The sequence below is a fragment of the Mirounga leonina genome, unplaced genomic scaffold (assembly GCF_011800145.1).
Source record: "Mirounga leonina isolate KUSES-001 unplaced genomic scaffold, KU_Mleo_1.0 Mir_152, whole genome shotgun sequence".
Lineage (NCBI taxonomy): Eukaryota > Metazoa > Chordata > Mammalia > Carnivora > Phocidae > Mirounga > Mirounga leonina.
In genome coordinates, this window is record NW_023270380.1 from 2729298 (window position 1) to 2753368 (window position 24071).

Consider the following 24071-nt stretch of genomic DNA (forward strand, 5'->3'; position numbering starts at 1 on the left):
CCGTGCTGATTACTTAGCATGACATTCAAAGCTTTTCCAGTCCAGCTTCTGCCCTGCTTCTCAGTAGCCCAGAATTTGACTAGCCATCACCAAAGCCTGCAGTCCACACACACTGAAGCATTAGAAGTTACTTACATGCTGTGAATGTTTCTGAATTCTATGGTCTTGTACATGCCCCACCGTGACCACCTCTTGCTCATTCTTCAAGACTCAACTCAGCTACCATCCTTGTGAAGCCTTGTCCTGAAGTCACACCATCTCCCCCTCGAATTACTGGAGCACCACCAGTTACCTCACCCCTGCCTTGGGTCTTAAATAAATAAACCTGTGTCCTTGATTATCGGTCTATTCTTCAGACTGTGAGCTCAAGGACAAGACTGTGTTTGTATTTATCTTTTTATTCCTTCCTGGAGACCAGAACAGAGGCTGATCCCAAATAGGTATTCCATAAATATTCATTGAATGAATGAATATGATCGTACATGGATGTATCTATATATAGGTTCACAAAGATATATATGAATATCTATTGAGAGAGAGAGAAAGAGAATCTTCACTCTAATGTGGTTCAGTTGCCCTAGAGAAAATGCTCCTTCAGCCTTTTTTCTGACACCTCCAGCAAGAACTTTTATAGTATCTTGATAGAACCATGGCTTATAGGTCAGGAGGCCCAAGTTCTGGTCCCATCTTTTCTGCTAACGAGCTCTATATGACCTGGCATAGGTTCCTAATTTCTTCACACTTCACTTTCTTCATCAGAAAATGAGAGGGTTGAATTAGATAGCTATTTTCCAAACCTCAGTGATTTATGTATAATTGTGGCTTTTCTTTGCCAAATCTACCTGTCCTATTATTAACGCAATTAGAAAATAATGACTCAAAATCAACTTCTTAAATTTTTCTAATGCATATGAACAGAATTATATAGTTAGTAATAATCTTTAGAAAGTTGTCTTTCAATGTGCCAACTGCCCATCTAGCCTGTCATCAACAGGATCATCTGGACTCATGGGTTCCCCCTAAACCAGGGGCTGTGGCTGCAGTTCTCATAGCGGCCACCAGGGGGCCACGGTGCGGGGCTAAAGCTCCCACAGTCCGGAGCCAGGACAGAGCTGGGACAAAAAAAAAGTTTCTCACAGGCCAGGGGCTCTTCTCTGAGTCAAGGAGGAAATAGGATACTTTCCAATGAATGGTACTTTTCCTGTAGAAATGAAATAGTTGTATTGACATGGGAAATTTTCAGTACTAATGAATAACACAAATATGTGCCTTTTGGGGATCCCTATTTCTTTTCTTTCTTTTTTTTTTTTAAAGATTTTATTCATTTATTTGAGAGAGAATGAGATAGAGAGAGCATGAGAGGCAGGAGGGTCAGAGGGAGAAGCAGACTCCCTGCCGAGCAGGGAGCCCGATGCGGGACTCGATCCAGGGACTCCAGGATCATGACCTGAGCCGAAGGCAGTCGCTTAACCAACTGAGCCACCCAGGCGCCCGGGGATCCCTATTTCTTTGAGAATCTGATGAGAGCTATAGATTCCTTCCATCACCAACCACGTATGTACAACCATGTAAAGAACTGCATGTAGTTTCAAGAGACTCACGGGCCTTCTGAGGCTCATCCATTCACTCTGCGGTGGGGGGGGTGGTCTTTGGCTTTTTTGGGGGGGTGGGTCTTTGGATCTCAGGTTAAGAAAATTTGGTTTAGAGTAAGATTTAAGGAAATGCAAACATCCAAGTACAGTCAGGTCCGGTACTTCATTTTTAATTTTTACTGTCACTTCGTTCTTAATAACCGGTGCCATTCAACTTTTTAAAAACCACTGTGTAATTCTCTGAGTCTCATCGCTTCTCGGCCTTTTGGCTAAGATCGAGCGTAGTTCTCGGAGTCTTGTGTAGACTACCACCCTGAATCACACTGAGTTTGTTCAGGTCCTTCCTGCAGCCCAGAGAGTTTCAGCTGCTTCCTTCATGGACTAACCGGGCTTTTCTAACGGCAGGCACCAGCCCTCACGTGGTGTGACGCCCTGCCCTGGTTGTGGGTCCCCAGGGGCCGATCAGGGTAGATAAGATACTGGTTCAGGATCAGTAAGATAACTGGCTCATGGGGTGTGTCTCATCAGTGGAGGTACAAACACACCATGGTGTTTGTCCAGTCTCTGTTGCGCTCTGTTGAGTACATCTTCCCATTTTTTTTTTTTTTTTTTTATGATATCCTGGGCATGTAAGACAAATGTCTGGGCCATTTTCAGTTATTGATGGTCATCCAAGCCCGGTCCAGTTTGAAACTTCAATTATATATCAGTTTCCAATCTCTCCCTGTCCAGTGTCTGTATCGTTCTTCTTGTTGGTCATCGCTGCCTCCCTGGCTAATAGGCTGGGACAGTCCGTGCATATGGGCGTTGGCATGCTCATTGTCTATGGCACTCACGTGTGGGTTCTCCAGACGACACCGCAGGCCCTCCCCACTGCCCAGATCCTGATGAGACATGCAACCACCCCTTTTCAGATCTTACTCAGCCTCTTTCTGTAGGCCCCTTGCACCATGGGCACAATTTTTGGGAAGATAACTTTTGCGATGTCTACTTGATTTATGGGAAGTTCACGTATCTTTGCCACACTGAATGGTGGGTGCTCAGGCTGCCCCATTACAGACCCTCCCTGCCTTGCCATGGCTCTCCAGTTTCTTCATCCCTGCTGAGGGGCTAGTGATCCATCAGAAAGTCTGTTGTGTAAGCATATGTTGCAACAGAGACTTGATGCCCCGTTTCCCAATCCCTTGGCCTCCCTCCGATTTCCACGCCAGTTGTGGACAGTTCTGTCCGCCTCAGGCACCCAACAGGTATATATGCCATGGGGCTTTCTCCGAAGCTTGTGAGAACAGGAAGTGGGTAACGCACCTGAAGGCAACCGTCAAGCACTGGGCTGGGAGTTGTTGGCTAAATGTGCCAGCCTACGCAGCATCTAGGGGGACAGTTCTGAGGTACTTTCCACATGTTTTTTCCAGATAGTTCCTGGTAGGATTAAGCCCCAGTTGCCCCTGCGGTGATCAGCTCAATAATGTGCCCTTTATTGACTTTTCCTGCTTCTCACTCCCTCACTCAGAAAATAGCCCAAACTCAGCTCCTTGTCTCAGGCTTTGTAGTAAGAGGACCCAAATTTAGAAAGATGCCCATGTTGGAGAATCAGATGTCAGTCTTGCTGCTTGTAGGGCACTCCCAATCTTTATGAGTGGGTCTACTGGATTTTCTTGTTTTTGTTTGGTTTGAGTGGGAGTGTTTACTTCCTCTTTGCCCCCGTGTGGGGCTGGCCGAAGGGGAAGGAGAAGCATCTCTCATGAAAACTCCATGTCCTACATGGCCAATGGGTGTGTGTGTTGACTGGTGGTTGACTGTGGTAGCATCGCTCATGCAGCCCCCAGGGTAGGGCACCCGACTCCACTGTTAGAGTTTGGAGTGGAGAGCTTTAGCTTTAGCTTCTTATTCCGGAGCCATTGGAAAACTACATTTCAATATCCTGCTACAGCAACGATCAGAAGGGAGCAGAGGGGCATCTATTCCTGCTCTATCTTTCCTTCAGTCGAAAGAGTTATTTTTTTCTTTCTCCTAAGAGAGAGGATTGGCCGACTATTACACATATCACTGATAATTTTCTCATTAATATCTTGCATTTCTCTGACTGTATATCCCATGTATTTTCCCACTGGACCTTCACCAATATGTACTTTAAAATTGGTCATACTTACAACTTAAATTGTGTGTGTGTGTGTGGGAGGCCATGTGCAAAATGTCCTTTATCAAAGACTCTTGCCCAACGGATAACTGAAAACACAAGTAGACAAAATACAACAATGTTTAAAAACAAAGATAGACAATGGTTTTCCAGTGGGGCTTATCAAGGCAGAGCTCTGGTTGGCCTGTCCAAATATTTCCTGCTCACTTGCTGCCTTTCAGGTGGGAACAGAGGAGATCAATGTTTGTAGTTGGTGCTGCTTCTGGACCGAGTCATTTTTCCTCTGACCAGCCCTTCCTCTGTTCCCTTTGAACCATGTCATCCTTTATTGTCATTTAATTGTCATGTCGGGACCTTCCCACTATGGAATTCAGGGACAACCAGCTCTAAGTTCACAGCCTGGAGTGGAGATGCACTGCATAAGATGAGAAAGTAACTGTTACAGACACATTTTACCAGAGGTGGAACACAAGATGCCTACGTTATGGTAGGGTGTAATAATGGTCATTATTACCAAAACACAGCAGGGTATGTTTCTGAACCTGAATCCGGGCTCAAGGTCAGGAGCCAGATGTTACTAGCATGGCATGTGCCACACTCCCAGGAGACCCACTGCTGACCCCTTGTCATCACCTCAAGATGGGAACAGAGGAGAGAAGTAGGTGGGGTGAGCCACAGTGCACTCTTCAGAAGTTGTTTTAGAACTAGTGGATTATAAGTGACATCTTCCAAATAAAGGTCTCCCATGCCATCCTCTTTGCTCAAATTCAACTGAAGTCTGTCCTGAAGCTGGATGTGTCAGGCATCGCTATTTATAAAGGACATTATAACCCAAGTAAATATATACGTGTGTGTGTGTGTGTGTGTGTGTGTGTATATATATATATATATATATATATATATATATATATATATATAAATGTCTACGGGGTGCCTGGGTGGCTCAGTCAGTTAAGCATCTGCCTTCGGCTCAGGTCATGATCCCAGGTCCTGGGATCGAGCCCCACATCGGGCTCAGCAGGAAGCCTGCTTCTCCCTCTCCCACTCCCCCTGCTTGTGCTCCCCCTCTCGCTGTGTCTCTCTGTCAAATAAATAAATAAAATCTTTCAAGAATATATATAAATGTTTATAACTGACATCAAAACTCAAGGAAATATTCGCATGCCTCTCTAGTGGGGCAGTCATTTCTCTGAGTGGGATAAGACTGTATAAAACCATGCTGCTTAGTTTCCTAGGGAATATGACCCCTAGTCCAATCTCCTTACTCTTCAGACCCAAATCAGAGATACAGACAAAGGCAGAACTGTAAAGTTATCTGAATTATGCCCGGCATTTTTACAGTATTTGTGCTATCACAGTGGCCTTGATCATTTGTGACACTTTCTTGGATGAGGGAGCTATTTCTAGACTTAAACCACACTTCAGTGATTCTGTGACGGGCCCAAACCACTTCTTTCTCACCATCTTCCCAAAGGGAGGGGGGATGGAGACACGTGAGTCCTATGACATAAACTGGTTAGAATGGTTGTCCATGGGGAGCAGCAACGAGCAAAGGTATTCAGAAGGGGCTGTCCTTGGCTCTTGTTGCCAGAGATAGTCACTGGAACTGAAGTTTTCCCAACTGTAATAATGAGCGCATTGGCCTTGATAAATGCTGTTTTTTTTTTCCTTGACTAAAATTCTTTGCTTCCAGAAGGGGCACAAGATGGCACTTTTTCTGGCACCATGAAGACTGACATTCCTGTCTGGGAAAGGGAGCTTCTGTGTTGTACATACGACTGTAGGAAGCACAAAAGCACAAGTTTTGCTGTGAGCCGTTCTGGCCTGGGAGGGCCCGGCAGCTGCATTGTCTGGCCTCCCCTCTGCCCTGTCGCATTCTCACTCCACGTGCTTCTGAAGGCCGCCCTCAGAGCAGAAGGGGGAGGCTCTGGGGACCTGGGTGCCACTAGGGAGGAGGTTCATCTCAGGCACACACTCATTAGCCACCTGCCTCTGGAAACGGTGATTCCCAGATGGCGTTTCATTCTTTTCTCAGTATTACTGAACTACGTGCTCACAGAAGTCACACGTGGGGTCACTAGGATGAGAAGTGTTCTCGCTGCTTTGAGCATAGGATCTTATTTTACCAACGGGGTTTTCCCCTCTTTCCATGGTTGGGGGGGAAAGACCAATGTAGAAAGGCCAGGATATTTCCAGCACTGGGCAGCCCCAGATGGGGGCCTGCATGAAACCGGGAGGCGGAGGGCAGGGTGTTCGAGACCCCAAGTCCCTGTTGGCACCCAGGGCTGTTCTAACATTCCAACCCTCGTGTTTTTACTTCTGGCCCCTGAGGGATTTGCTCGTTTTACATACTGATTAGTTTATTGCAGCAATGCTAATTTGTACTGACATTAGGGATTACACACTGAGAATTGTTAAATATAAAGGGAACAACATGTCAGAAGGAAGAGGGAGCATGACTCAGAGGACTGAATATCTGAACGACGGAAACCTGTCCCCTGCTTCATTACTGAGCCGCAGTGTGTCCTGGGACCGCCACTCAGCCATCTATGGACGGCTTCCTACACCTGGAGTCAAAGTGTGCGAGACGGAGAGAGGAGTTTTGGTTAATCACAGGGGCTTTTCTTATGGATTAAGTAATGAATGTGATTAACAATAATATGGAGAATTCCCAGTTCCCCACCTGTAGCTCCTCTGTAGCTAATTTTCAATTCTATGTTGATTTCCTTCAATAACTCCCAACCCGACCCAGATGGTATCTATTTAGGAAATTCAGGAAACTCTTAATATTTGCATAAGCAGAGCAAATTGGGAAATAAATTAGTGCAAAGAAATGATCCAGTGCAACAGAAAGCTGAATGCAAATGACTTCTGGATTTTCTAGGCCACGGACTCATTAAATCACTCAACAAATATTTGCTAAGCCCCTACTCAGTGCGGAGCTCAGTCTCTCCTTTAGAGGGAATGGTTGTGTGACAAGCCGAGACTATGGAGCCCAGAGTGGGAAGCACGTCCCATTCCCACGGATGGCAATAGCTGATGATGGTTTTGTTCCAGACTTACCCTTCTGATACGTGTGAAGATCCTCAGAGACATTTCCTCTTTAATCTTCATTATCGTGGATAGGACAGTGTGTCCGCTGGACATGCCCATGGAGCTCATGTTCCCGATGCAAACACAGAGGCATGAGGGACGGCAAATAGCCAGCCCCCTGAGGTCAGAGGGGCTCTGCCTCCTCCCTCATACTTAGTGCGAGGGTGGGGCCCGCACACAGTAGGTGCGCAGTGCTCATTTGTCGAAAAAGCTGATGATGACCCCCATAATCAGCCATGCAGGGAAGGCATCAGCATCCTCATCAGCATCCTCATTTCAAAAACGAGGAAGGTTAGGTTCAGAGAGCTTTGATAAATCCAAGGACACGTGGCTAGAAAAAGGCAGGACTAAGGCTCAAACCATGGTCACCTCCCTCCCCGAACTGAGCCCTCCCTGTCATTCTCTGCCTGCCCTGCTCAATTGCAAGCAAGGGGCCTTAATCCGTGGCTGTGGGTGGCACGGGACTAGAAGCCAGGAGGAAACAGAAGTTTATAATCTGGCCAAGAGCCCGAATGGCAGAGGGTGTCCAGGAAAGGGTGGGGAAGTGGGGATCAGCAGGATGCATCCCTGACCCCTCAACTCTGCTGCTGGTTCTCTTGGTGACCGGGAGCAAGTCACTGAATCTCCCCACCACTGCTTCCTCAGTGACAAAACTCATAATAATACATTCCTCTTAGGTTTGCAATGAGAAGTGAGTGTGCTAAAAATGATCATGTCTGGTGTACAGAAAATTCTCCATTCATACTAGTTTATTATCATCAGCTTAAGCATTTTTATTACAACTACTACTGGGATTTGCCTTTACGCACCTGAATCAGAGAGTAACAGGTCTTAAAATAAATTTCTAAATTGCATGGTCTGTTACAATAAGCAAGTGGTTTTCGAGATTATTCAGAGAATTTGAATCTGTGTCAGACCCAGGAATATGAGCAAGCATCCCTTTTCTGTAGCGGCTATTTTCCAACTTAGAAGAGCTGAGGTGACATATTTTCTACCATTGTTTCTAAAAATAGTAGGGCTGCTTCGTTGCCGTGCTTGGTTGGCTCGCTCATTTGTAAATGCCATGTTAAGATTTAGGAAGTGGGAGACTTACTTCCACCCGGGAACTCCTATGATAATTGGTTTGAGCCTTGGATTGAGTGTTTGTCCATTGCCTTGTATTATCCTTGTGGTGTGCTTGTCTCCCTTGCTTGTGCGGGAACCAAATCTTGTATACTGCTGGGTCCCTAGCACCAGGCAGGATACATGGCGCATCGTGGTTAGGCTTAATAGTGTTTTCTTTTTCTAAATGAATCAGTGAAACGGGGTAGGAGTGAAAGGAGATGAACAGAGCACAAACACATGTTAGGATCAGTTACTCATTTTCTTTCTTTCTTCCTTGCCTTGCCTTGCCTTGCCTTTCTGAATGTAGCTGACACACAATGTTACGTTAGTTTCAGGTGTACAGCTTAGTGATTTGGCAAGTTTATACATTATGCTCTGTCCATCACAGTGTAGCTCCCACCTGTCCTGTTACATGGTTATCATTGACTATGTTCTTTATGCCTTTTATTCCATGACTTACTTATTCCATAACTGGAGGCCTGTTCCTCCCTCTCTCCTTCACCCATTTTGCCCAACACCCCATCCCTTCTCTGGCAACCATCAGTTCATTCTCTGTATTTATAGGTCTGATTCTGTTTTTTGTTTATTTATTCATTGGGTATTTACCCAGAGAAAACGAGAACACTAACTCGAAAAGATATATGCACCCCTATGTTTATTGTGGCATTATTTATAATAGCAAGCAACCTAAGTGTCCATAAATAGACAAATGGATAAGAAAAATGTGGCACGTGCGTGCACACACACACACACACACACATGCTGGAATATTAGGCAGCCATGAAAAAGAATGACATTGTGCTATTTGGGACAGTAGATGGACATGGAGGGTATTATGCTAAGTGAGATAAGTTAGACTGAGAAAGACAGATACCATATAATTCCACTCATACATGGAATCTAAAAAAAATGAGTTGCCCATTTTCTTTTCTGAGAAACGTGGAGGTAGTGAGACCCTATGTGAATGTATGAATAAGAACACGCAGCTTCATGCTCCTGCCTGATGAGCCCTGAAGTCCATACACGTGGCAGCCCAGTTCCAGTTGTCTGCAAGGAGATTCCGTGAGGGGGGGAGAGGACAGGTCAGAAGCTATAGACACCTGCTTTGCCCTTGATCATTAACGTGGGAAATGTGACTTGTTTCAAACACAGACATGTCTGTTTTGTCCAAGGACTACAAGAGTTTGGCCATGGGAAACTAAGTCAATAGTATAGCTACTTAATGTATATGGTAAAAGCATTTCCATTATAGTATTAGAAATAACATATGCTTGCTATAGAAAACTTAGAAAATCAAAGATTGGCCAAAAGAAGTAATAATAATAATAATAATAATAATAATAATAATAATAATAATAATAAAGAAGTAATTCTACCACCCAGAGGTAAGAGCTGATAACATTTTGATATTTTCCTATTTTTTTATATACCTTTTTTTTACAATGGTTGTTTCATATTATACCTATTACCATAATAGCTGGTTGAGAAAACGGCAATAGAGATCATTTTCCAGTGGTTACATCTTTGGAGACCTGGTTTTAGTGGCTCCATAGCCTTCCTCTGTGTGGCTGTGCCATGGTTTAGCGCTCTGGTCCTCATTTCGGGCCACAGTTGTGTGTTTTCAGTTTGGGGCTACTAAGAGAAATGTGGTATTTTTGTAGCTAACCTTTGTGCAGATCTGTGATTATTGATACATGATGAATTCTTAGAAGTGGGAATATAGGATCCAACATTATATTATATTTTATGCTGCATTCTTATTCCCTTCTCTTACCAAGCAGTGATGGTTCCTGAAAACCTTTGCCAGTTAGATGAAAATGCTATTTTGTGTTTGAATTTGCATTGAAAAGTATTTTTGAAAACCTCAATGAGATACCACCTCACACCAGTCAGAATGGCTAAAATTAACAAGTCAGGAAATGACAGATGTTGGTGGGGATGCGGAGAAAGGGTAACCCTCCTACACTGTTGGTGGGAATGCAAGCTGGTGCAACCACTCTGGAAAACAGTATGGAGGTTCCTCAAAAAGTTGAAAATAGAGCTACCCTACGATAGCTCTTGCACTACTGGGTATTTACCCCAAAGATACAAATGGAGGGATCCGAAGGGGTATGTGCACCCTGATGTTTATAGCAGCAATGTCCACAATAGCCAAACTGTGGAAAGAGCCAAGATGTCCATTGACAGATGAATGGATAAAGAAGAGTGGTATATATATACAATGGAATATTATGCAGCCATCAAAAGGAATGAGATCTTGCCATTTGCCATGACGTGGATGGAACTGGAGGGTGTTATGCTGAGCAAAATAAGTCAATCAGAGAAAGACATGTATCATATGACCTCACTGATACAAGGAATTCTTAATCTCAGGAAACAAACTGAGGGTTGCTGGAGTGGGGGGTGGGTTGGGAGGGATGGGGTGGCTGGGTGATAGACACTGGGGAGGGTATGTGTTATGGTGAGTGCTGTGAATGGTGCAAGACTGTTGAATCACAGACCTGTACCTCTGAAACAAATAATACAATATATGTTAAGAAAAAAAAAGAAGAAGATGAAGATAGCAGGAGGGGAAGAATGAAGCGGGGGAAATCGGAGGGGAAGACGAACCATGAGAGATGATGGACTCTGAAAAACAAACTGAGGGTTCTAGAGGGGAGGGGGGTGGGAGGATGGGTTAGCCTGGTGATGGATATTAAAGAGGGCACGTTCTGCATGGAGCACTGGGTGTTATGCACAAACAATGAATCATGGAACACTACATCAAAAACTAATGATGTAATGTATGGTGGTTAACATAACAATAAAAAAAGTAAAAAAAAAAGAGAAATATTTTTGATGGGAAACATTTTCCTTAACTCTTTGTAAGTCCTTTGGTTGAATTTCTTTTTTTAAAAAAGATTTATTTATTTATTTGAGAGAGAGAAATAGTGCAAGCAGGGGGAGGGAGAAGCAGACTCCCCGCCAAGCAGGGAGCCTGATGCGGGGCTTGATCTCTGGACCCTGGGATCGTGACCTGAGCCGAAACCAAGAGTTGGCCTCTGGCCGCTTAACCGACTGAGCCACCCAGGCACCCTTGTTTGAATTTCTGATAGATGTTTTCATCGGTATCTTCTTGGTTTGATAGAACTCTTGAAATTAGCAGTATTTTTCCTTTTTATGACACATGGGTGGCAATATTTTCCCTAACTTGTTGTTTGCCTTTTAATTTCAATTGGTGTTTTCCTAGACATAGCTCCCTTAAATGGTTGACGTGGGTTTTTGCTTAGGGTATATATATTTTTTCTGTCCAACTGCATTGAGTTAGAAATGGAATACTTTAAGGACGAATTTGTCATTCTTTAAGGGTAAATGTCTGCAAGACCCCTGCAAAGCCTCAAGCCTCTGCTGCATTTCCCCAGCATTGCTTTCACCAAATGTGCCATCTCCTGCAAGAATAAGACAGAGCCAGATTTTAAGTGGTTTTGAGTCTTTTAGCAAACGTTTTCTGAGAAGCTCTGACCCAAGCATCTGTGAATCAGTCATACCTCTTTTTAATACCTCTTTTTAATCTCCACAGCCAAGATCAGCCCCTGGCTTTTGGCTCTGTCTGGATGATCAAGGCAGTGCTGTCCAATAAAATACAATGCAAACCACAGACACGATTTCCAGTAGCCACACTAAATAGAAGGAAGAAGAAACAGGTGAAATTAATTTTACAAATATAGTTAATGCAACCCAATACATCGAAAATATTATCATTCCAACACGTAATGAACATAAAAAATATTGAGATATTTTGCATTCTTTATTTTCTTACGAAGTCTTTAAAATCTGGTGTGTATTTTACACTTTCAGCACATATATAGCACATGTGGCTAGGGGCCATGGGACTGGACCGTGCAGGCCTAAAAATAGCAGTCTGGCTCTGGGTAAAAGCAAAAGCCTCAACAGATCATAACTGAAACAGAAACTTACATTAGGGACCTCATCCCTAGGACCCGCCTAAGGATGAGAACAGCTGGTGGCCACTTTGTGAAATTTTTCTTTTAACATTTTTTTAAAAGATTTTTAAAATTTATTTGTGTGTGTGTGTGAGAGAGAGAGAGAGAGGGAGAGAGCGAGCAGGAGCGGGGGGAGGGGTAGAGGGAGAAGCAGACTCCCCGCTGAGCAGGGACCCCCCCCATGTGGGGCTCGATCCTGGGACTCCAAAGGCCACCCCAGCGCCCCTCTCTTAACATTTTTGTGGCTCTGAGGATTTCACTCTCTCCACATCTGTACCCGTATGGGTGTTTTACTTTAAGGGCCTGCGGTGATGACCCCCATACCCCACCCAGAATGGAGCCGAAGCTGATGGAACCCACTGCTCAGGACACCCTGCATGTGTCCATCACCAGACGAGACTGGCTTCTTCAAGAGAAGCAACAGTTGCAGGTAAGCAGGTGAAGAATCTTCAGGAACCTAGGCCAGCATTTTTCTTACCCTTGGAAGCCAAATGCGGCAGGGCGGGCCTTTGCTCGGTTTGAGTGTAGCAATTAGAGCTTTGGCCATCCACCCGTGAAGTACAAAAGGGGGAGATGGGTGGAGTGGGCCGGAGGGCTTGTAGGAATCTCATTACCCACAGGGGTTGAAAGCTCCACGGTGTTTGTGCCTGTTTTCAGTATTCCTCATTACCTTTTGAATATGCTTTCCTTGTCTGCCAGGCCAATTTGTCACCTCTTATCATTTTGACCTTTACAAGGTTCTTTTGAAAGGCAGGAAGTAATCTGTGCTGCGAAAATCCTTTATGGAAAATTGCATCGAGTTGAAGTGTAAGGAGCAGTTGTTAGGGTTAGGGTTAGGGAAAAACTGGTAGACATCGCACAAAGGGAGCTCCAGGTTGGGCCAGAGCAGTATGTGAAAGTTGACTGGGAACCGTCTAGAGGCTAGAAGTCTAGGTGCAGCACCGAGTGAAGGCAGGGGGCCATCATCAGGTACTCTGGAAGTTGAGGGCCCCCCGTCCCCCCTTAGAGACAGCGAACCTTGAAGCTGGGTCCACACTGGCTGGAGCCTGGAGGCCTTGAGGCAGGAATGGGGAGCAGCAAGGAAGCATCGATTGAAGGCAACATGATTTCCGGAAAGAGCATAGGTCTTTAACACCCGAGTGCAAATCTTGGTTTAGGTTCTAAACAATGGAATGCATTTAGACTGGTTTATGGGGCTTGGACGAGTTACTGGACTGCCCTCCCATCCCAACTCCCCCCTGTGCAGAGTATTCTTATTATCTGAGTTTGCTCACCCAAGTCCCCACAGTAGCAAGGTGGCAAAGGGAGGCAAAAATCATCACAATTTGAAAATATTCTCCAGTAAACTGAACACTTATATATTCAGTGAGTATCATCATAAAAGTTTGTCATGTGACGTATGGGGTTCGGGAGTGAACAGTCAAGAAAGAATTCTTGAGACGTCTTCGGGGCAAAATGGTGGTTTTAATAAGCCTGGGGACAGAACCCGTCGTCAGAAAGAAGTGCACTGGGTTTGAGGAGTGACTGATTATATACTCTTAAGTTGGGAGGGGGTTAGGGGTTGTGTAAGTCCCTAAGATGAATTTGGAAGCAAGGTTTCCAGGACCTTGAGGGGTTATTTACTACTGTCTAGTAAACTCTTAGTCATGAGACCCTTCAGATGTATATCAGTGGGCCATATGTTTGGAAGATGATTGCTAATATATATCTTGGGTAGAGAGATAAAGGAAGTTTCCAAAGGGATTTTTGTATGTTAAAGACTTGCAGGATCCTGGAAGTCAGGCTAATGTCAAGCTAGGGTTGCCTTTTGCCTCTAGCAAAGTATTCACATTGAGGCAGTTGAGTTCCTGGAGGAAGGTCACCCTGCCTTTCTCAAGCACTTGTCAGTGGGCTGCAAAGGAAATTTGATTATTTTTTCTACATTTCTTTTGCTTTTGTTCTCCACATCAGTTTGGGTAGTTAAAAATGGGCAGTGTGGTTTTTGGTTTTGAACAGTATTTACCAGTTACAGGTCTGCATAATTCCTGATGATGTCAGAGTGTACAGAAAACAATTTGAGCCTGGGATACTCAGTGTGTGAGGGAATGTTCCTGGCAGAGCTCTGGGGGAAGGGGGATATCCGTTCATGCAGCAGGTATTTGAGGGCCCCCTATGTGCCAGGTACTGTTTGAAGTGCTTAGGATTTCTGTGAAGTTGATGTTCTAGTAGGAGTGGGCGTGGGGAGCTAGATAAGAAATGTCAAACATAATTAATACCTAAATTATCTCCTTACTATGTTGTAGGGTGCGAGGAGCTATAAGACATAGGCTAGGATCGACTCATTGTGCAGTGACATTGAAGCAGAGGTAACAGCCACGTGAAGGCCTGAAGTGGGGATGTGCCTCACGTATTCAAAGGGCACCCAGCAGGCCAGGGTAGGGGAGAAGGTCAGGGAGAAAAGGGGTCTTGGAGGGCCTTGCACACCTTAGTGGACACTTGGGCTTGTCTCTGACTGGGAGTGTGGAGCCATTGGAAGGTTTTAATCTGACCATGTTTTGAAGAATCACTTTGACTTCTGTGTTAAGAATAGCGTGTAGGGCCATTGTGGAAAAGCATGGTGGGTCTTCACAACATTAAAAATAGAATTACCATGCAATCAAGCAATTCCACTTCTGGGTATATGCCCAAAGGAATTGAAATCAGGGCCTCAGAGAGATGTTACAAGCAGTATTATTCACAATAGCCAAAAGGTGGAAGTGACCCAAGTGTCCACCTCTAGATGAATGGATAAACCAAATGTGGCTCATCCACACAATGGAGTATTATACAAACTTAAGAAGGAAGGAAATTCTGACACGTGGTGCAACTTGGATGAACCTCGAGGACATCATGCTGAGTGAAATAAGCCAGTCACAGAGGGGCAAATACGATGATTCCATTTACATGAAGTTCCTAGAGATTCCTAGAGACCGAAAGTGGAATGGCAGTTGCCAGGGGTTGGGGGAAGGAGGGGTAATGAGGAGCTGGAGTTTAATGGGGACAGAGTTTTGGTTTATAAGATGAAGAGGTCTTGGACGGATGGTGGTGATGGTTGCACAGCAGTGTGGATGTGCTCAATGCCATGGAACTGGCATTAAAAATGGTTACGATGGTAACATTTTTTTTTTTTTAAGATTTTATTTATTTATTTGACAGAGAGAGGTAGAGGCACAGCGAGAGAGGGAACACAAGCAGGGGGAGTAGGAAAGAGAGAAGCAGGCCTCCCACCAAGCAGGGAGCCCGATGCGGGGCTCGATCCCAGGACCCTGAGACCATGACCGGAGCCGAAGGCAGTCGCCCAACCAACTGAGCCACCCAGGCGCCCCACAATGGTGACTTTTATGTTACGTGTATTTACCACAGTTAAAAAGAAAGAAAGAAAAGAAGAGCGTATGGGCAGAGGTGGAGGTGGGAGGTTTGTTGAGAAACAGTGCCAATTATATTGTAATGTTGGACCAATGGGAGACATATTATCGTCTTGGAGTGTCTCAGAGGTGGATCTTCAGCACCTCCTCAGTCTCTACCCCCCACCCCCCTACTGGAAGTGGGGTCAGGAGATAGAAGTTGTAGGTGATCTATACCTTGGGTTTGAGAGACCACAGATAAGAGATGGGGAGACACCCAGGATTAGAGCTCTGCTCTTATCAGCCAGAAACCAGTGCCCAGGATGCGGGAGTGTGGCTGGTGATGGGAAGAGTCTCATTTTAAATTCAGAATGCTACAGGCACTGAGATGAGTATCTGTTCCAACACCATCCACGCAATGGGTGTTCAATAACCTGCTGCTTGTTTTATTCTCTGACCTCAAGATTGGATGATACTCTAGATTCTTTGGGTTTTGGTTTGCTGTATTAGTGGAAATGGAATCTATTTAATATTTTTATGAACTTTAGACTGCACGGCACTATCTGCAGCATCCCATTGCTCTTTCAATCTTGTAGACTTAGGAAACTGTGATTTTTCATCTTCCTCTACACACTACATTTTCACGTTTGGGGACAGACCAACCGAGGACTGTTCGCTTTTCTCTTCCGGCCTGTGACCTGTGTTACCTGCTTAGCTCATACCTCAAGCACGTGATGTTTGCTGCTCTATATTCTAGCTCTTCCACTTGAAATGAAGTAAGTCATTCGTATATTTGCTTGGCCCTTCCAAGTCAAATTCCTGGCTCATCCCCCCATAGTTATTTAATACTTGGGAGGGAATGTTTTTCCTTACGCCAACTAATCAGAAGTATAAAGCTGTCGTGGTTTTTCCACTTCAGCAAACCTCCAAAAATCTGCCTGCCTCAGAAGGGAACTTCACAGCTTTCATGCACATGGCTGACTCTCATTTAAAGGGCTCATTATCAGCAGAGCAGTTTGCTATGAGTAGGGTTAATTTAAAAAAACCTGGTTTCTCCATTCTCTACAGAAAGAAATCGAAGCTCTCCAAACAAGAATGTCTGTGCTGGAAGCAAAAGATCAGCAGCTGAGAAGGGAAATAGAAGAGCAAGAGCAACTCCTCCCATGGCAGGACTGCGACCTGACCGCCCTGGTTGGGGGGCTGTCCCTGGGCGAACTGGAGCTGCAGGAAGTCAGCAAGGCCTTGCGTGACACGCTGGCCTTAGCCAACCAGATTCCACTCTGTGCAGAACCACCTGAAACCATAAGGAGGTATTGATTTCCTAACTGATTTGGGATTGCTCACCTCTTTGACTGGTTTACGGGACTGATGTTACCTGCTGTCCACACATATTTTCCAAGCAGGGCTCTAGTTTTTCAATGGAAGCACTATCGTTATTTTGAGTGGGAAAATTCTTCCTTGTGTGGGGCAGTCCTGAATATTGGGAGATATTTTACATCCCACCAGCCTACCCAATGCCAGGACTCCTCTCCATTCTACTATGAACCTCCCCACCCCCATTTCCAGATACTCCAGGGGCACCCAGTGCTCCATGCAGAACGTGCCCTCTTTAATACCCATCACCAGGCTAACCCATCCTCCCATTCCCCTCCCCTCTAGAACACTCAGTTTGTTTCTGAGTCCATAGTCTCTCATGGTTCGTCTCCCCCTCCGATTTCCCCCCTTCATTCTTCCCCTCCTGCTATCCTCTTCTTTTTTTTTTTTTTTTAACATATAATGTATTATTTGTTTCAGAGGTACAGATCTGTGATTCAACAGTCTTGCACAATTCACAGCACTCACCATAGCACATACCCTCCCCAATGTCTATCACCCAGCCACACCATCCCTCCCACCCCTCACCACTCCAGCAACCCTCAGTTTGTTTCCTGAGATTAAGAATTCCTCATATCAGTGAGGTCATATGATACATGTCTTTCTCTGATTGACTTATTTCGCTCAGCATAACACCCTCCAGTTCCATCCACGTCATTGCAAATGGCAAGATTTCATTCCTTTTGATGGCTACATAATATTCCATTGTATATATATACACCACATCTTCTTTATCCATTCATCTGTCAATGGACATCTTGGCTCTTTCCACAGTTTGGCTATTGTGGACATTGCTGTTATAAACATCAGGGTGCACGTACCCCAGGGGCACTTTCTATCCCTCTACAATCTGTTGCAGCTCCATTGGTTAGAGATTCTGATGCCAACCCTTGCTGAGGACGATCATCTGGAGAGAGGTGAACTGTAACTCTTGCTGGTGGAGGGGGTGAGCCATTAAGAGGGGGGTACTCAGTCAGTGACACTGTTTCCATCAGGAAGAAAGAATGATTATTAATAATAGCTAGCATTTATTGAGTGCTTACTCTTTGCCAGGCACTGCACTAAGCTTTATGAGTTGCTTCTCTTATTATATTTGTTTTATAGATGAGGAAAAGAAAGTTCGTAATTTGCCCAGAGTCCCAATAAGAGGCAAAATTGATACTTAAACGCCTGTTTGTTACTTCTCAGCCTAGTTGCTTATCTACTTGCTATGGAGTGAGAATCTTCCCTGTGCTCTGTATTATGGAATATCCACAAGGTGCTCTTCTGTGTCTTGCTCTCTGGGAGATCATGGTCTTACTTTGGTGAAAGACAGAAGTCACACGTACGCATGTTAGCTAACAAGCTGAGTAGTGCCCGGGTGAACACACAGATGGGTAGTAAGGACTATGGTAAGAACTGCGGGAGGGATTCCTGTTCTGCTCAGTTAGTTATTATGCTGAAGACAATAATCCATAAAATTTACGGCCTGTAGTGTTGCAAATGTGGGCTCTGCCATCCAATTTTCTGGGGGTGAAGCCTCACTCAACCACGTAACAGCTGGGCACCACTTCTTATTTGGGGGAGGGGAGGTGATAATGGGGCCGTTATGTGGATCAGCGGTTAATACATACAAAGCTCTCATAACCGTGCGTGGATGGTAGTAAGCACTTCATTCTGCTTACTGCTTGTCATTTTTATCATGGGATTCCAGTCTCCCGAAGGCCTTCAAATCGCCTGTGCTGATGTGTCTTAGACTATTTAATGACTAATGTCCTCTCTTAGCCACAGAGCACACCCTATCCAACCAAGGAAAGCAAGTCCCGGGTGCTGTGCTAGGGAGGTGCTTAGGACTTCCTCCTATCCCCCTCCGGCCCTAATATTTCCCTGCAGAACTCTAACCCCATGGCTCATGCCCATGGGAGAAGGACGAGAGATTTGGACTGTTGCCAAATTTCAGCCAGAGGAAACTGACCGTTGAATATGACTTGTGCTCTCCTGCGCCACCTTATTCCTCGTCTTTCTCCCACTCCTGCTTCCTGTGTTCTTCTGTGGAAGTAGTTCTAGAGCTGAGTGTGTACATACACGCATATACACATATGGAGGTAGAGGTGCATCTGGAATGTATCGTATACTTTGTCGTATGTCATTATACATATGCACGTATAACATGCATTGTCTTTTTCTGTATGCATTTTGTGTAATATAGAAGATGAAACACACATGTGAATTTATTACAAATACATATATTTACATCTGAGGCTTAAAATGATCCCTTTTTCATCCGACCATCCAGATGTGTCCTACTTATTTTTCCCTCTGCTTTTCACCACACAGAGGTTTGTTCCACGCCTCTCATCTCTCACACAAGGTGATGGCTCTTTGCGGGGAAAAAGCTAGGGCATGCTTAACTTAGAATCCACTGCAGTGTTTAACAAAGCCTCTGGGTTTTGAGTGGAATTCCTGGGCAGTATCCCTGCAGATGTGCCCTGTATTCTATAGAGATGCCAGGTTGTGGAGTGAGCACTTTCTCACACACCAGCTCGGGACAGCAGGCGGGCTGGTCTCCTTGTTCGCATTTTACAGATGAGGAAACAAAAACTCAGGAGGTTTTCCTGGTGAAGCAGCTACTAAGAGGCCTTCTCATATATATCCATAGCTGCCTTTGGGTCTGAACTCATAAAAGGTTGTTTCTTTCCAGAGATCCCAGGAAGTTGTTTCTCTTAGTCTAAAACAAGGATCTCCACGGTGTGGTAGGCCGATAGAGCAGGGCCCATGAACTTGGATCCTATCATTTCCAGTCTGTTATTCTGCCCAAATTCTCAGCCTGGGATGTTTATCATGAGCAGAGCACTGCCAGCACTGAGGGGAATTTTGTGTTGCTGGGAGAGTGACCACCCTGGGACATCTCCTAATCTGGGTGACCCCGCAACAGGTGACCCTTGGCATCTGATTTATTTACTTAGTGAGGCAGGCGGGCACCTCCCTGCCTTAGGGCAGTTTGGGGCATGTAGGTGCAGGTTTCGACAGATCAACTTCCTTTCTTCCACACTAGAGAGGTGAGGCTCCACGCTGTTCCTGACCATAAATTATTAACTGGAAAAATCATTGTTATTATGTGGGCTTTCCATTTAAGAAGGAAGACACACCTTTTCCAAGCTGACAGGCTGCAGCATGGACTCCCAGAAATAGAGTGCCTGAAAGGAGTCAAATGTGGAGTCCTATGGCTCGATAGATCAGAGATTGCTTGGTCTAGTGTTTTTAACTAACTGTACAATATCTTGTTAACTTAGTTGTTTCCTATGGGATACTGGTTTTCTTTTAGAAGGTGTTGACTTGGGGGCATATCTTGCAGGTGCCCCAGCCAGAAGACTGGATCTTATAGGCACTCAGTAGCTTTGTTGACAAACGTCTTTGTTGTTTACGAGAATAGTTTCTTCTTAGGCCAGATAGAGAGATCCTGACAAACTGTGTAACAGGCAAATCTTGAAGTCTTTTGAAGAGAAGTTGTAGAGACTGGTATTGTTACAAATATGTGGAGAAACAGACCACTCAACATCACAATTATTATTATCACCCATAAAGATTCTTCATAGAGGCCAGTTATAAACTCAGGGTGTTGTCTGGGGAGAAGCGGTTTCTGATTTACCCAACTTGGTAATGTTCAAGTTCAAAGGGAAGGATATGCCTCTTTCCCTGGATAAACTATACAGCTTAAAAAGGAACTTCCTAATAGCACTTGGCATTTCTGAGCAGAACACTGGTGGAGACTGTCTGTGCTTACATGGTGCCATCATTTCTGACCATGGCTCATTGGGAATCTATCTGATAGGTGTTAGAGAGGGGCTGGAGGTGGAAGGTTGTATGCTGGGGATGAGAGAACCAATGGCTTTTTATTTGGACATTATAATAGAAACCAAAGCAGCAGTTTGAATTTTCTGATGTTTGTGTTTTGGATCAATTATCTTAGCAGGATGGAATGAAGAGCGGCCTGCTCAGAGATCTCATAGCTGCCTCTTGATAGAGCCAACAGAGATGGTTTTTTTTCCAATGACCAAGAGACCATTTTTAAGCCCCTGGGGAATCAGGAACTCCACAGTGTGGAAGCTGACAGATCAGGGATGTAGAAAGGACAGGGGCCACTGGAAAGATATGTTCATTTGAATTTCCTTTATCTCTGGGATTCCAACCCTTCAGCCTTATAGCAAACCCCTTGTTTCCTCTTGCAAATTTTCCTTTAATGGGAGAGGTCTGGATGGATGGTTTTTTTCCAGTGAGCTTGATTCTCCCTCCACATTAACCCATCCTTCTCATTCCATCCCATACTGACTCCACTCTGATAATCAGTAATGGGATTGGGTGTGAGGGGTGGGGAGAAGGATGGGACACTGAGAGGAAGGATGTGACAGGTTCCGGGGTTTTCCTTGGGCCACATCCCTGCATGTGGGGTGTGAGTTTCCGTCTACTTACTTGGCATAAATTGAGGAGGGTGGTGACTTGCAGCTCATCTCTGTCTGGTGCCGTTAGCTCAGCTCCCCCAGCCTCTGTTGGTCTATGTGTGTGCCTTGCACACCAGGGAAGAGCCGGGCTGTGACCCCGTCCAGCAGCATGTGGCCAGCTGTGAAGTGAAATAGGAATAATCCCAGTCCTAACAACAGAGCTGAGGGCTGTGGACGGGTACTTCCTAACACTCTTTAGATGCCTGTGACTGGCTCGTATTAGCCTGTGGTTGGGCTCTTCATTCCTCAGCTCCTGGAATCTTTCATGCTTCATGTGAAATGTGCTCTGGCAGCTAGCAGATGAATTGTTTCTTGTTGTGCATTTGGAAGAAACGTGTCACATCGCTTTACAAACCATCAGCGCAAACCGTGAAGCCGACTCAAGCCCTGCTTACAGGGAGGCTGGCTGGACCGTGGTGGGTGCGTGCGGGACCTCGGTCAGCATGACTGAGCAGCATGGGGCAGCAGGTGGCCCCCCGGCCAGGGCTGCTCCCTCCTCCCTGCTCGTACCGCTCGGGGCTCCCCAGTGAGGGCGATGGACTGTTCGGGAGCCCAGGCATGCCCGTCACAGGTGTCTTCAGTCCACAGGGAGCAGCCCAGGCCGATATCAGGGCTCCTTTCAAGACAGAGTTGAAATAATGAAATTCAGCAGTTCACAATTGACTGGAGCAAAATCAAGATCCATATCTTATGAGAGTGAGGAGGCACAGTGAACACAGCAGGGCCTGGATTGGGAAACAGGCCTCCATGTCCGGGAGGAGCATGTGGGATCCTCAGCGTGTGTGTGGAGAGGCAGTTGTGTGTCCCTGTGTGCGGGCTGATTGCACAAGGTGGCCCAAAGTGGGGTGACGCAGACACTTTATGACACCCCTCCTGTCTCCCAGCCTTTCTCCATTTGTGTGATTGTGTTCTTTCGTCTTTCCTTCTGGTCTTTGTTTTTCTTCCTTCTCTGCCTTTGTCTTTGACCTGGTAGGTCTGTCAGGAGCAGTGGCTTTATGGGACTAATCCAGCAGAAATCACCTGGCGGAGCGGCTCTGTGCTTGCTGGAACCACTGTTCAGGAGATTCTGACTTTTCTGCATACGCCTTGCCTTTCCCAGGAATCGCAGAGGCAGACAGTATTTGCCCAGAAAGTCAATGTGTTGAGATGGTGGCATGTGAGCGAAGCAAGACTGATGTGTCCTCGCCTAACCTTGTGTTAGGCGGTGCTCTTTGTTAGGCATGTCCTTGGTGTTTGGGACCGCTCTGCAGGTGCGCCTCCCAAATCTCACATTTATCATGGCTTGCTTTCTTACTGAGATTTGTATTCATAACCACATATTAGTTTTAACATTGCCATTATTTACCAAATGCTAATTTTTGATCACCATAACCCTATAAGGTATCCTGGACAGTATATTGGTTTTATGTCCATTTTGCAGATGAGGCTGCTGAGGGCCCCAAGTCACACAGCAGCAGTGTTCTGACATCTTCGGCCGATCTTTGACATGGGGGTCGGGGGGAGAGATATGGTTAATGCTGACAGCTCAGGAGAGACCAGGGCTTCGAACCCAGTGCCCAGGCAGGCAATGGAAAGAAGTCTAGCTAGTCAGGGCATGGGTCTGTGGGTCCAAGCAAAAGGGAATGGGTGTCATTCCAGGCCAGCAACGGTTGTCTCAGTGCTCCACAGATCACTTGGGGTCACCTGAGAGGGATCAGAGCAAACAGGTCTCTACACACAGGCAGCCAGGTGCTTCGGGTCAGAGAGGTCTGCTGGCAGTTCTGAAGAAAGGATGTAGGAGGAAGGGGAGATGGCAAAGAAGCCAGTCCTTGTGCTATGGGAACTGGAAGTCTGGTTTATAAAATGAAGGTTTGAACCAGATGATGTTGCAGGTTCCTTCTGGATCTAGAACACTTCGCACTTTCAGATTTTGTGAAATCAGTTTTAAAAGACAGTGCTTGCAAACAATGAATCATGGAACACTTCATCTAAAACTAATGATGTAATGTATGGGGATTAACGTAAGAATAAAATTAAAAAAAAATAAATAAAAAAAATAATAAAATAAAATGCTTTGTATTAGAAACAAAGCAATGTTGGTATACTGAAAAACAGTAAAAAAAAAAAAAAAAAAAAAAAAAGACAGTGCTTGCAAACATGGTCATTCTGTTCCTGATAGCCCTCAGGTGAGTTCCCCGGCCAGGTTCCCTGGGCAGACCGTGACCAGCCTCGGGGCCTGGTGCTCAAGTTCTGTCTTTTCTCAGCAAGACAATGCTAATGACTTGCGTGTCACTAGACGCCAGCCAGAACTGAAGCCCACACGGTAGCTGCTGTTCAGAGTTGGAATGCAGCTCACTGCTGTATCCTCCCGTTTCCTTTGGAAGATGATCATTATAGGCAACGATAAAAGTATCCCAACCACAGCTTGGAGGAGAAGGAAGGGATTTGAAAGTACCACCCCCCTGGTGGGTACAGTTGCCACTCACCCCAAGAAGACAGGCTTCTGTGTTGAGTGTATTTGAGAAGATCAGGGGAGGAATCTCCTCTTCCTTCCAGATTAAAAAAAAAAAAAAGTCATTTTGTACTACATTGAATTTACTATGATTTTCTACAAGTGCTCTGTGCTTTGTTTCCTTCAAGGAGTTTCCAACCTGGGTCTGTGATTATTTAGGTAGATTCTTCTTGGGAGGCTTGTAATTTGTAGACTGATCCATTCCTTTTTTATTTTTTTTATTTTTATTTATTTATTTATTTTTAAAGATTTTATTCATTTATTTGAGAGAGAGAGAGAGAGAGAGAGCACACATGAGAGGGGGGAGGGTCAGAGGGAGAAGCGGACTCCCCACCGAGCAGGGAGCCCGATGCGGGACTCGATCCCGGGACTCCAGGATCATGACCTGAGCCGAAGGCAGTCGCTTAACCAACTGAGCCACCCAGGTGCCCCCATTCCTTTTTTATAATTTAGGGAT

The 24071-nt window shown here is 45.3% G+C and overlaps 1 protein-coding gene across 1 annotated transcript in view; it reads left to right on the forward strand.

The window, feature by feature from the left end:
* Window positions 1–24071, forward strand: part of DISC1 (DISC1 scaffold protein) — a 369242-nt gene that overhangs the window by 113111 nt on the left and 232060 nt on the right. Inside the window, exons 5-6 of the mRNA XM_035008463.1 lie at window positions 12210–12339; window positions 16340–16581. Coding sequence (XP_034864354.1) covers window positions 12210–12339; window positions 16340–16581 — 372 coding nt within the window. The remainder of the gene's footprint in view (window positions 1–12209; window positions 12340–16339; window positions 16582–24071) is intronic.